The sequence below is a fragment of the Neopsephotus bourkii genome, unplaced genomic scaffold, assembly GCF_033783945.1.
Source record: "Neopsephotus bourkii isolate Nb327-2 ecotype Australia unplaced genomic scaffold, CSIRO-AGI_Nbou_v1 NB_1234, whole genome shotgun sequence".
In the NCBI taxonomy this organism is placed as follows: domain Eukaryota; kingdom Metazoa; phylum Chordata; class Aves; order Psittaciformes; family Psittacidae; genus Neopsephotus; species Neopsephotus bourkii.
In genome coordinates this window covers 1,467,394-1,481,342 of record NW_026901719.1, presented here as the reverse complement: position 1 = coordinate 1,481,342, position 13,949 = coordinate 1,467,394, and the positions used below count along the sequence as shown (strand labels likewise).

At 39.8% G+C, this 13,949-nt stretch overlaps 1 protein-coding gene across 5 annotated transcripts in view; it reads left to right on the top strand.

Moving 5' to 3' along the window:
• GEMIN8 (gem nuclear organelle associated protein 8) overlaps window positions 1–7,461 on the top strand; it is a 28,915-nt gene extending 21,454 nt beyond the window's left edge. For all 5 annotated transcript variants that reach the window (XM_061364466.1, XM_061364463.1, XM_061364465.1 and 2 more), the window contains exon 5: window positions 5,451–7,461. In XM_061364466.1, the coding sequence (XP_061220450.1) occupies window positions 5,451–5,701 (251 nt within the window). In that variant the 3' untranslated portion in view covers window positions 5,702–7,461. The remainder of the gene's footprint in view (window positions 1–5,450) is intronic.
• Window positions 7,462–13,949: the final 6,488 nt, after the last annotated feature.

Genomic DNA, 13,949 nt, shown 5'->3' with positions numbered 1-13,949 from the left:
CTTTGAAGATTGGGCTTCTGTTAAAAATGGGAAGGGGAAGTTACATTGTGTCATCTGTAATCTTTTGCTTGTTTTTTTGCAAGCACTATTTTTTAAATTTAAGGAGTTTAAACGTAAGTCTGTTTTCTCTAAACGAACTTATAGCCAGAATGAGGCTGTTCATTCTAACATAAAATCTTCACTCTCTTCTTTCAGTATGTTTCCGTAATTTCTGTAAGTTGCTTGGTGTTTCAAAGTAACCCTTCAGCAAGCCAGACCATGCTGTTTTCAGCAACCCAGAATGTTTTATCTTTAGAGATGTGGGGGTAAGTCACAATTGTTTGTATCTCACAGCCTCCCACTGATGGAAACTCTCATCCTGCAAAGCTTTGCACTTGATGAAAAGTAATTCTTGAGATGACAGCCCTCTGGAAATCCAGACCTCTGTGGGTCTCTGTAGAAATTAAACTCCTTGAATATCCTGTTTACAAATCCCCAGTTTTAAGTGCTTATTTTGTTGGAATTCCTTTAGGCAAAGATTTTGGTTTTCCCCATTGTATGCCTGGTTCATGCAAGTATGGGCATAATAAGTTGGTCTGATGCTGTCACCTCAGAAAAACTCATAAGTTTATTGCAAAGGTACACAGCTTTTCTAGGGAGATGAAGAAGCTGGCATTTTGCATTGAGAACCTTGTGTGGGCAGAACATTCAACACAGCAGATAGGTTTGTGGGAAGTGGCATTCAAAGAGAGAACTAGGAGTTTTTAATCAATAGAAATGGGTAGTGTTTTTAACTCTGTTAGTGGGGGCTGCGCAAGATCAGTTCAGGTAGCATTTAAGACAAGATGAGAAAGTTCAGAAAGTGCACATGCAGTAGTAACAGAAAATCAGTCATCATTTGAAATAAGCAGAAAAATATGTGAACAGGGGTATAGGTCAGGCTGAAATCATGGAAAAGAAAAAGCAGATCAAGGCTGGGGAAAGTGCATTATTTGCTTGAATAATAATGTGCTAACTAAGCAAGAAACTCACAGTCAATAAAGGCCATTTGACACTTAAGGGGAGCAAGCTCTTGGTCTCTTGCCATAACTACGATCATGTGGGGCAGAACATGGCAGACTGGAGGGTGTGAGCACCTAGAAAACTGTGGAGAAAGTTGTATAAGAAACATTACCATGCTGCGTATGATCACTGGTTACAGTGACCTGAGGGTTGGATGTATAAATGCTGAGAGCTAAAAATGATATGAGAAACCACACAATGTTGGGTATAAATCTGTCATAAAAATCCAACATAGATAATTACCCTCCCAACTTTCATCTCCTTTTAATGTTGAAGAGTCTCTCCACTGAGACTTCTCTCCAAATAAGGGAATTTATTTGGGTTTGGGGTTTAGGGTTGGTTTTTTTCCTTGTTTTGGCGGTTTTGTTTTCTTTTTACTTTAATGAAAAAAAGAATTAATTCCAGAGATGAGATCTTTTTTGTTACTACTTAAGCTTCTCAAAGGGTATTACAAAGAGAGAAGAGCAAAATGAATCAAACTTACCAAAAGTTTATAACATTTTCCTTTTCATAAAATCAGAGAAATAACAGATCTGATTTTCTAAGGGCCTATGGGGAAAACTGCTTATGTCTTAAAGGGCTTAGGTCATGGTTTTGCTGAAAGTATGTAAGAGGGCATTTGTGCACATATGAAGTCCCAAATGCAGTGAATAGCTAATATACTAGTTACTGCTTATCCTGCTTTTGGCACTACCTGAGGATGAAGGTAATTGTCTATATTTGTTTACTTTTCAGCTAGGATATCCTAGATTAAGTCGTCCATAAAAGGAGGGGGAAAGGGAAGAAACAACCACCCCAAAACTTTTTTTCAAAAGGCCTGGAATCACTGATGATGTTCAGGATGCAGTATGAGTTAGGTATTCCTTAAATATGAATAAAAAAAGGCTTTACTGTGTTTGGAAAAAGATGTCTCAACTAGTTTTGGCCAGGTAGTGATGACTTCCCAGCAGAACTGGACTTGGTGGGAATAAGTTAATTCTGAAAAGGTCTTGAAGAGATGAAAAGTATCTTTGGGAAGAAATAGACCTGACCAATTAGGAAAATGCCCACAATGCTTTTCTTTTGCACAGGGACCAGCAATCACTGCAGCTGCCTGCCTGCCTTGTGAACATTTGCAAGATAGTGTTCCATGATGGGGGAAGCCTGCCAGTGATTGAAGCTGAATGCTTTAAAAGAAAGCACATTCTTCACTGTGTGAAGTGGAAGGCGGAACTACTTAGAACTGTGTAAAAATTATTTGTTTCACATTTATAACTTGGCAGCACAATGACTTACAAATTTGGAGTGTGAAACTATGACTTGAGAATGTGCTGGGGATGTAATGCTGCCGGCTCAGAATTAGGGTTTTCATAAACCTTGTTATCTAATTCATGGATGGGTGTTTGGTGCTTTCTTCAGAGAAATTCTAGTTAACTCTATAGGTTTAGGGCTATAGAGAATTATTTTTTTTTGCTTGGTTGTTTTTTTTTTTACATTGTCCGATGCTTCTTGTAATATTCTTGATGAAGAGGTAGTTCCCCATTTAGCTGCAGATTTATTGCTTTGTATGTTTTCAAAGTAAATCTTGAGGTAACAGAAAGAAGCAGGCTGCTGGAAAGAAGAGCAGTTCAATTTCCTGACCCCTGCCCCACCAAAGAAGGTTTAGCATGCCCCTCAACAGGACAAAACTTTCTCTGCTGTCATCAATTTTTTATCTTTGTGTTTGGCTCGAAATACTGCTCTCGGAAAAGGAGTAGTTTACATACTCATTTATAGTTTCATGGCTGTTCTTCCCTTGGGTGACTGTGACAGCAAGTAGCGCTGTCATGGTCAGTGGGGTTTTCTGGAGAGATACTACCATGACAATAACTGATTTGAAACAGCAGTGTATCTCACACAGTCACAGTTATATTACCAGCAGCAGCTGCCATGTTCTATGCTCAAATTTCAGACTTTGGTGCAAAAAATAGTAGGTCACTGTAGCAGATTTCTGTCCCCAGCCTGTCTGACCTCTAGACCTGATTTACATGTCTGAGACTCTGTAATAAGAGTCACTCTGGGAATTTTTAAGCAGTAGCTATGGAATGGTGAGAGTCAGGTTAGAAAGTTAAAAGCAGTACATCTGATTAGTGTAAACAGTATGCTTCAGATTTTTGTAGGTAATTTTGAGAATACAATTTAAACTGGTATTATTTTGATTGCTAACATTAAGATCTGCGGGTTCATGAACTACTCTGCTGCAAATTGGAGATGACGCACACTAAACTGTAATCCACTCATCCATTATAAAGCTTCTGCTAGAGACCCATTTAATTTCCAAACCAAAGAATTCATTATCTGTCTCCAGAGAAATTAATTTTTCTTAAGTACTAGTTGTGCAATGAGCTGTCAGAGAGCATTCTACGGCAAACAAGCGAGGAAGCAGTTGTCTCTAGCATGCAGCTATGGAACTAATGAATAAAAAATTTCCATGGGCAATACAGAAATACAAGGGATTATCTCTGTGGCCCAGGAGAGCTAACAAATCTGGGTTCCATTCATTGCCCTGCCAGAGTTTTGCTGCATAACCTACAATGAGAGACATTTTCCAGCACAGATTTTTTTCTAACTCTATTCAGTGTATGTTGCATCAAGTTCATGCTTAAAAGCGTGTTACCTAGTTGTGGGCAGTCTGGTGTCCCAGAAAGTTTGCATCAATGGAATGCAAGGGGCCCGTGTAGTCACAGCCTGGGTGCCATAGCCTGTCCACATAGTGCTCGGCCCTCCTTAGGCAATGTTAGTTCTTTTAATTTAAACCTTCTGGTTAAAATGGCCTGACACCAAATAAATCTGACTCTTCCAAAAACACATACAGACTCTAATGTATGTTTCCTCATGAATCCTGGCAGTGAAGCTCTCTTCAGGGGTGTGCCTTTAAAGCAAAAAGTAAAGCAGTTCTCTGGAATAGATTGCTAATAGTCTTTCAAGCCCTTCTGCCCTTTGGCTACCAGCACAAAACTGTGGATGGCATTTGGAATGACAGGACAAAAGCTTTCTGTGGCCCTGTCAGACAGATGCAAAAATTGAAGTTTCTGAGTATACTGTTTAAAATACCTATTTTCTGTGAATGAGGGGTAATTCATTTAGGAAGGCTGACAGACAGTTGACTGCTCTGTACAGTACTTTCCACTGTAAAAATAAACTGCAGATGTTTGACACAGATATGTCAGGGTATTTAACTTTGGGTTAGGGTTTGCAGATGTCGTGTTTATTGGAAGCTAAATTTCTGTCTTAGGGGAATGAGGGAAGAGGTACACAGCACCAAATGCTGAGAAGCATGTCCTGTATGTGACTAATGCATCCTGACCAGTGGGTACTCTGCCCCTTTGGAGGTTAAAAAAAAAAAAAAAGAAGGTGCTGTCATTAGTAGTGAACTGTTGCTGTGATGCAGCGTTGACAGCCCTCGTTTGTTACTGATAGCCAAAGAGTCCCAACTGCCAGGTGATTTTCTTCATCTTGTAGAAATGTCCCCATAAGAGGGGAGTCTTGTATAGCACTTTGCTGTCTTAATTTCACAGAGCATTATTGGTTCCATCAGAGCAGCAACCAGGAAGTAGAGGTAAGTTTGGGCACACAAAATCAAGTTCTTTGCTTCGTGATTGGGCTTCCCAAAGAGGATTTTTGATGACAGTGTTTCACCGCTCTCAACTGTTTTAAGTCCTTTTTAAAAGAATGATGCAGGGATTTGCGTGCTGTTTTGGTTTGTCTTCAAAGCAATAGAAGTAATGCTGCCAGTTGTGAACTCTGCAAGTCTTGAGAAATGGATGAGATTGGATAGTTTAACACTTAACAGCTGTGTTTCATTGGATGCACTTAATGGCACACACTTACATGACAGAGCAATCTGTTCATTTTCATAGTGTAGTAACTGATTACATTTTCTCTTGGCTGTGGTTCAGCTGAAGTTGCATTGTCCTGTGCATTGTTTTCCTATCTCAGCTGCTAAGTCATTACTTTGGAAACAGCTCTCTTGTTTGGTTTTTTGATTTTTGGAGGGGGGATTGGTTTGGGTTTTTTGTTTGTTTTTTCTCTTTAAGAGGTATACAAGGGGAAGAAATAAGCAATGATGATTTTTACATTATTAATAATTCAGAGGTTTTTTACAGTTTTAGGATTCAGTTCCAGGATCTTCTTCCTTTCTCCCCACTTCTTCCAGCCTGGTTTTATCATAATATTTAGTAGGAATTTGTCATTATGCATAATGAGCACAGCAGGACAAATAACATGCAGTTTGTTTTGTAAGTTGCAGGAGTTGGCTGAACCCTTGGAAGTGTGGATATCAGCGCTTAGACCCAGCACAGATTTGAATATGTAACATTTTAAGAAGTTTAAATAAAATGTGTTTGGTTGATATCCCAGTAATTTACATCTCTTGTGGTTTATTTGTCCAGGGAGACAACAGCAGCTGGAAGCTGAGAACCAGTATGTGGAGGCTGATCAAGACCTTCATAAAAGGACAGGACGTTCCGTGCAGCCACCCACAGAAAGACCTGGGGAAAGGCGAATGGCGGAAATGAAGAGGCTGTACGGTGCTGAAGCTGAAAAAATCCAGGCAATGGAGGCTGCCATGCAGCTTATCTTTGATAGAAGCTGTGACAAAAAGCAGCCCAAATACTGGCCCATTATTCCCCTTAAGCTGTGAGTGCCTGGTCTGTGCTCTGACCTGCCACAGGTCTGTGTCTCTGTCAAGTTGTGCTGCTGAAAGAAACAAGCGCAAATTTTGGGTTTGGTTGGGCTTTGGGGCAGAGACTGGCAAGGGCAGCATCTTTCTTGCCTATCAGTGATGATCACAGTCCATTCTACCTACATACAGTTGTCAAGTAGTGAGTAGCTATTGTCAAGCTGTCAATAGGAGAGACAGTAACATAAACCTGTCCAAAGTCATAGTTTCACTCATTTGATACCTGCCTGCCTTGTCCATGCTTGCAAGAAAAATAACAATGTCTGTAGTCAGTGAACCATGAAAATTTAAAGCAGTGAGGTAAAGAAAAAAGACTATACAAATTGTCTGCTTTTCCCATTTAGGAAATGAGTGATCCCATTTTTCAGTCTCACTTAACATAGTAGCATTTGGATCCTGTTTAACACAGCACAGCCTGAAGTGTTATGTCTGCTGATCTTGGAGGGTTTTTTTGAGAACCGGGAGTCCACTGGCCAAGATACAATATATTAAATTACTGTAGGCCAGCCATTTGAATTCTTTTTCAAAGGTTTATAATAAAAGCAGGAAATTTTTGTTCCAGACTGATGCTTGTCTGGCAGAAGTTCGACTCTAAAGAAATATTATATCAAAAAAACGTTTTAATGAAGGGGGTGGGGAGAGTAGGGGTGAAGTCTGATGTGGTCCTGTCTGTCAGAGAACTATTTAGCAGAAGAGAAACTTAAGAGGACAAAGTGCTCTTGAGGCCAATGCCTAAAGTAAATTTTGCCATTCAAATAAAAAGTATGTAATTGGGTTAAAGCTTTAAAGGAGACATACTAGTTTGATAGATAAGTGTACATCTGTATGCTGTTTATGGAGGTGTGGAAGCCATGTAACCCTGAGAGCTATGTTTATTTTAGGTGCAGCTTTCCCATGCCCACCTGCATATTACATGCACAAAGCTTAAACATAGGCAAGTTAGATGTGCTTCTGTGTGTGTACTCATCCATCTGTACAGTGTTTTGCTCCACTTCTGTCACTCTCTACTTTTGGTCAATTGTGCTTGTCCCACTAATCACTGACCAGGTGGAGGGAAGCACATAAGTGGTCTATGTAAGAGAGGCAGAACTGGCCGTTCAGTGCTGGTGACTACCTTAGAAAATAGCACCCTGGATGCTTCCAAGGACATTCTGTGAAGTACTGCTGCTACATATTGTTTTGTATGAAGCAGCATTTCTGTGCCAGGGCAAAGGAACCTTATGCTGTTCTACTTGTGACAAAGATTCATGTGTCTTTCTGGCAATAGAAGCAGGTCACAACTCAACCTCTAACTTCAGTTCATGCCCACTATGTCCGGTGTATCTCTATGGCATGTATAGTTTTTAATACACACCAGCAGTTGCTGTGCCCTCTGCAGCAGGCAGCTGCACCAAAGTAAGTCTGTGGTGCAGTTTAGAGAATCTTTGGTTTTACTATTAGTTACAATGTTTTTTCAAAGCAGCATTTTAGTTTCAGTTCTAGCTCCTTCACTTTAGGTGTGACAAAATGGAGTTAAATTGAACACTGAAATTAAAAGCCCCACTCTCCAAGACTTACTACTGGTGTGATTAAACTGAAAACCTTGTGTGAGACAGGAGGAGGGAAAAGGGTTATGAACAGTCCTGCATTTGTCTTCGCTCTTGTTTTTGGCGGGTTTTGTCAGAAATCCAGTGTTTTGTATGGGCTTCCATTTGGTCACCAAATAAATTTGCTTTGTAACACCTTGTAAGTGAATTTTATTTTTTATAAAGAAACTTCCATACTTCAGCACTCCAGTTCTCAGATGCTAAAGCTTTCTTTTAGTTGCTGTATTGAGCAAGGACAGATTTAACATACCAAGAAGCATGAAGAGTGTTGACAAGACGTTTACAGGAATGCCAGTCAATACCGCACACGCATGGTGTGGTACAGAATGAATGGGAGGGCTGTTGCATTTTCTGGGGGAAAATCCCATCCCAGATTAACATGCATAGATCTCTATGTTCCTGTTTGAAATGTTTTCAGTGTGATGATAGTGTCTTCCCTGTGCAGCCGAGTACCAAAGAAAGAAAGGATGGGTAAGACTGAGCTATTCTTACTTTTCAGCGCAATTCCTAGTTCTTCCTGTGGTTGTTTCTTCATCCAACTGTTCAGCTAGCAGAAGCAGAAATTCTGGTCTCCAGAAGTATTTGTACAGACCTTATATGAGGCAAACATTGAATTCTTTTCCTACATCATGTAAAACATACAAGAAATATCTTTTTGCCTTTGATTCTTTTAATCTTTCTAGGAGGGTTTAAGATGCTTCATGAGATTGGAAGTAGAGAGAACTGGATTAAATGTTCCTTAGGAACTATGTGCTGAGGCCTGCAAGGGAGGAGCACACCACTGCAGATTTTGAGTTGCTAGTGGATAGTCTCTGTTCTGCTCCTGAATTTCAGGGGATGGGCTGTTGCCGTAGTTGGCCAAGTGTCTGTTTTGCTGGTGGTTTGATGGAACTTGAGGATTTTGTGTTGCAGTTCTTTTACTCCCATCTCCTGTGTCATTTTACATTGTAAGAAATATCCCACATAAAAGCACGTGATCATGGAAGTGATGCAACTGCAACTCAAAAATGCCTGTTCAGTCACAATATCTGTAACATTCACCTTTCTTGCGCATACGTATTATGCTGCAATTCTCAATCATGGGACCATGTGTGCTTTATTTTCCCCCAAATACAATGTTATGTCAGCTTCTTGACTAGAACACAACTGTGATGGTGCAAACTTGATTCTTGTCCAGAATATTGCACCTTTGCTTTCAGTTACACCATCTGCTTCTACAGTTCTGCCCAAAGGAAGTTCTTCACTTGATGATGGAGGTTTCTCATGAGCTTTTCCCAGTTCCAGTAGAAGGAATTACACCCTTAAGTCACAAGTACAAGTTGTCATACAAACAATTAGTCTTAATTTCAGAAACTGGTTTCCTCATTTGGTACATGCAAATATGCAAATCAGACTCATCTTTAGAAGAAGAGTTTGTGATTGCTTGAAGATGCTTTGAAGATTGGAGAAAAATGGTAATAGATCTTTTCTACTGAAAACATTCTTAAAAAAAAACCCAAACCTTTCAGAACTGGTACAATATAAATTTAACATAAAAATGAAGCAATGACCTTTGTGTTTCCTACAAAAAGAAAATCTGCTTACTCTTCTGCTTTGGTGACATTGTCAAGAACACTTATCCTTTTAGAATTACTTCCCCACAAAGCCCCTGACGGTTTAGTATGCCTGTGCATACAGGCAAGCTGAGAAGAGATTAAACAATTTTTGATGAGCACAACTTTTTTGGTGAGCCTTACTGGTAAGTATTCATCCTTTTCGATGACAATTTGTATAATGGATAGCTGCAAACATGTCATGCTTAGAAGAAGCTTTAATAAAATGCAACCTAAATTTCTTAACAGCCTTTCTGAAGGATAAACACATCGATAATCCATATGGATTTGTCCACTTGCATCTTTTTGCAAAAGCTTCTCATTCATTATATGAAATACGTTTCAAATACTGGCATCTTCATTTCTTGTTGCATTAGTAAGAGTCCAGATTCATTAATAGAAATTGAGAAAAGCAAGACACTGTGTGATTCAGCTGCTTAAATTTGGATTTTTAAGTATGATTTTTGGTATGCTAGTCTGAATATTTTGGCTGAAAGAATTACGGAAGGGCCAAGATTATTCCCCAAAATGTGAAACACAATCTGTCAAAAGGAAACATCCAGAACCCTGTTTTTCCTTCTGGTTTCTTAAAAGTGTAAGTTACTGGGGAATATACTAGTTGATAAATAATACATTCATGCTGTGACAAAATTCTGGGTTTATGTTTGTGTGCTGCTTCATCAACCATCTACCCTGTCTAACCTGCCCTGTTGTCTCCTGTGATCCTGCCAAAGGAATGACTTTCTTATGGGCTTTCTCCTCGGTAGAATAGCAGCCTGTGAGGGAGCCTCAGCTGCTCCTGAAGGTCGGTTATGGCCAGAGTACGTTCAGGGCCTCACATCCCTTCATCTGTTTATTCTTACATAGCTGAAATTCCTGAACTAGTACTCAGAGACATGTGCAGTGGAGCTCTGGGTGGGTAAGTGCTATACCGTGACATTGCTATCCGGGTATTCTCTTGGCAGTCTAGTTATCATAGCAAAAGAATTGCTTGGGCTCAGTTTGTTCTTTGAAGTAGGTGAGCACACAGGCATCAGCCTCAAGTGTGAATTTTGGCAAGGCAGGAGCAGTGGGGAAATCTTGCTTGACCAAAAGTGGAGAAAGACCTTGCTCATCTTGAGCACTTTTGAGTGTGTAATCAGGATTCTCTGTGCATGGATTCTACTAATTACACAGTCACAGGAGGATTTTTTCCACTTTAATCATGAATCATTTTCTTCTAAGAAAGCAAGAAAAACAAAGTGAGAACATACATAGTTTTTTAAAAGAAAATACTTTTCAGCCTAATGAGGCCAATACAACTGCTGGTTCCCTAAACTACATTGAGATCTTTTGCTTACAAAGCCTTTTTGAAAAGCCAGAATGCATAAAACTGCTATCCTCATGGCTCTTGTTTACAGCCATCCCAAAGAAATACCTTTGTGGAGAGGAAGGGATGAGAAAAGTAGGAAAGATTGGTAGGGGTCATTTCTAAACAGAGTTGAAAGTGGTCCTCCTTAATTTTCAGACTTTGTTTTAAATAAAAGTATCAATTTATACCAAAATCTGGGTTCAATAAAGATGTGAGGCAAAAGCCTATCAGGGGCTGTTAAAAATTAAGTTACATTACAGAAGACTACTCTATTCATGGAATTTTCTTACACTCCTCTAGGCAGCTGCAATTGCCATACTGATTGCATAGGAAGCTAACTAGACTGCTGATATCTTTATAGGGATCTTTTGAATCTTTCCACATGCTTATACTGAAGATTGAAAGATCTCAGTCCAGAAGTTCAGCTTTCAGCTATCCCACACATCCTTTTACCTAGGTGCAGAAATCACCTCTGTGGCTCACTCCACCAAAGTTTCCTGCCATCAAGGTCTGTCGTCAGCTCTTAACTGTGTGATCAGTCCGTTGCTGTAAGTCAAAAGGAGTCGAGTTGGAAAAGCCCTACTGCTAAGCTGTTTAATGTAACTTGTGAAAAGGATTAAAGGAAGCACTCGCTTGTGCAATCAGATGAGCAGGTCTGGAGGTGGCAGACTCCACAGGCATAAGCATTCATAAGGCAATGAAGAGAACTTACAAGCGCATTTTTTTAGTGCTCAGAGCCTTTGAGGATTTGTCCTGCTTTGGCCTAAAACATTTACATTTACATTTCTTTCCTCAGGCATGGTAGCCGGCTTCTCTAATACAAAACATGTAGAAAAGCAAACGTTTATTTTCCTTGCTGAACACAGAAGGTAGCAGTCATTTTGGGCAAACCCATGGATGGGTTTAACCCAAGATTTCTAAGTTTTTTATTTTTCATTGCTACTTTCTATGTTAAAGTGCCTTGAGTTTGCAGATCTGCAGATGCTGTGCCAAAGAGCATACTTTCACGATTCAGGTTCATACCCTTTGCCTCAGCATGAACCATAGCAGGAATCAGAGGCCCAAGATTCAGTTAGCCCTTTTGGTCTAGACGTGTGCAGGCATCCAGCAAGAAAAAGTCTGTGCCTTGTATTTCATTAATTTTGATTCTGACATAGCTAAATCTTATTCCCATCCCTTGCACTGGGCAGGAACGCTCTTGGGTCATCATGTCTAGTTTCTACTACCTCCAGCAACCGATCTTCTAGTACCTTTCAGAAACTAATCAGGCTCCACTTTAAAACAAATTCCATTTCCTGTCACCCCCACCTGTGCTAGTTAAGACTGTATGTCCCACCTCTCTTTTGCAAAGCATAATAAAATATCAAGACTCCCACAAGTTTTAAGTTATCCATTGCCAGAAGGCTCCAAAAATCGAAACACAGGAACAGATTATGTATCTTGGTCTTTTCTGTATTAATTACGGTACTGTAATGTCCTCTCCCTGGACAGAAGGAAAGGTATTACTGTTGTGACAAAAGTACATGCTTGAAGTATGTTTTTACTTAAGAAATAGTTAATCAAAGGCACACTTCTGGTCTGCAACGTATTCCATGAAAGGCTTGAGTAATAGCCAAAGGCTCCCATCCCACTATCCTCCTTTCATGCAAAGTGGTGAGGTTGAAGCTAAAACTTCAGCCAGTTTATGCTGCAATGCATTAGAAACACGAAAGTTTGATGAGTTGCTCCAAACCAAATAATCCTTACATGACTACAGAATATAAATCTGAAATGGACTATAAACCGAAAGCAATTAAAAAATAATAGGCATCATATATTATTACATTTGAGAAGACAGTAATATTCATGACTTCTTAATGATTTTGTATATATATACATTGATGAATTTAGGATTTCCAGTATTGCCAGATCACACTCTGCTAGAGACAAGAAATATTTGTTATACTGATTCTTTCTGAGCATAACATGATGTTTCCATTTGTACCACTCTGCCACGGAGCAGTGTCTCAGCAGTGCTGTAGCTGGTTTGTGGTCCTGTTTTGGTGTCACCACCCTGGGTGTTCCAGAGCATGCAGAGTCCTTCATTGGCACCACCTCTGAGAAGCCCTGTGGCTGAGCAGCACTCACGGTAGCTGTTTTTACCATTATGTACCAGTCCTGTGGTCTTCATTATGTTACCTTTTTTTTTTTTTGCTAGCCATTGAACTCAATGTGCAAACTGTACTGCCTGTTTGAGGCTTGCTCTTGCTCTGAAAGCCACAATGCTGAGTATGTGACATGACTGGGTGCCATGGCAACAGGCTGTGATATCAGAAATGCCAGATGATTAGGTAATTTCAAGGACATGCCAGAAAGAACAGCTGCATCGTGCTATGGAAAGCCCTTACTCCAGAACTGCTCTCTACTAGCAAAGAAAATAGAGAAAATAAATGACGAATAACTGCTCAGTGCTCCCTCCTTTGCTTGCTCCATTGAGGAGATCCCTCTTCAGGTCATCTACAGTTCCAGTGTCAGAGCATAAACATTTATCTCCAGAGTGCAAAAGTGCTTCTACAAAGAACTTCTAAGGAGATTAGTTACTTGCCCTTCATAAGTGTGATTTACTGCACAGGCCTGCTCTAAAAAGTTGTCCTGTGCTTTCCCTGTCAGCAGTAAAATCTTGCTTGGAAGGAGGAAAAAAAAGCTGCCTTACTGTAGTCACTTCCCTTCAATAGCTATTTCAGTCTCTTAGTGTTACTTGCATTATTCAAGTCTAGCAAAATGAAATCTGTTTCTACAGCATGGCTATGGCTAGAGCTTTTTTTGTGGTAAACACATTGATTATAATTAACTGCACTAGTGGTTTGTGTTATATTGTGGAAACTGTCATTCCAGGCATAGCCTGCAAGTGCGATAGTCCCTGTCAGCATGACAGAATTGTTCACTTCAGTCCAAGAAGATACCACATCCTACTGAAATAAAACAACAATAGTTTATATTGTTGAAACTTTAAAATACCATATTAAAAACCAGTAATTGAGCAATTTTGGTTTGCTAGTTTAACTTCCTTCATGCCATGTTTTTGATGCGTGAAATGATGTAAAACCACAATAATGGCAGAAAACATACAGCTGAATCTCAAGTACAATGCAGATTTTTTTTTTTCTAGTAGGGTGACAAAAATTATAGTAATAATCGAGTAGGAAAAGTTAAAAAAAAACTGTTGGGTTTTTCCAATTTTTCAGTATTCTTTTAATTTCCTGGTTTCCAGAAATAAAATGTGAGGGGGTTTTTTATACTTCTTAGCTGAGCAACCTTTAAAATGATGAACGGCTTAGCAGCCTCACTTTGCAGGGCTTGAAATAACATCTGAATGCATTCTGAATGTATGAAAACCGCCTACAGTGCCTTTCCCTCTGCTGCCATCCCCACAAAGCTACCTGGAATTAAGTGGATATGCACTGTGATGCATTTTCCTGGCAATGTGCATCAGTTTGCATCTCCAAGGATCCAGCTGAGCAGTTTTCAGGTCTCTCTTGCCTCAGTCACTTTCAGTCTACCTGTGCTCTCTTCTTGCTCCCTCATCTTTTTCACAAAGGCTCCTATCCATCTTGCATCCCTCCACCCCAAACACACATGCTTCTGCAGCCTGATTCTGCTCTCATCTCTCAGCTCCTACACTCTTGTCCACCTCCCACATG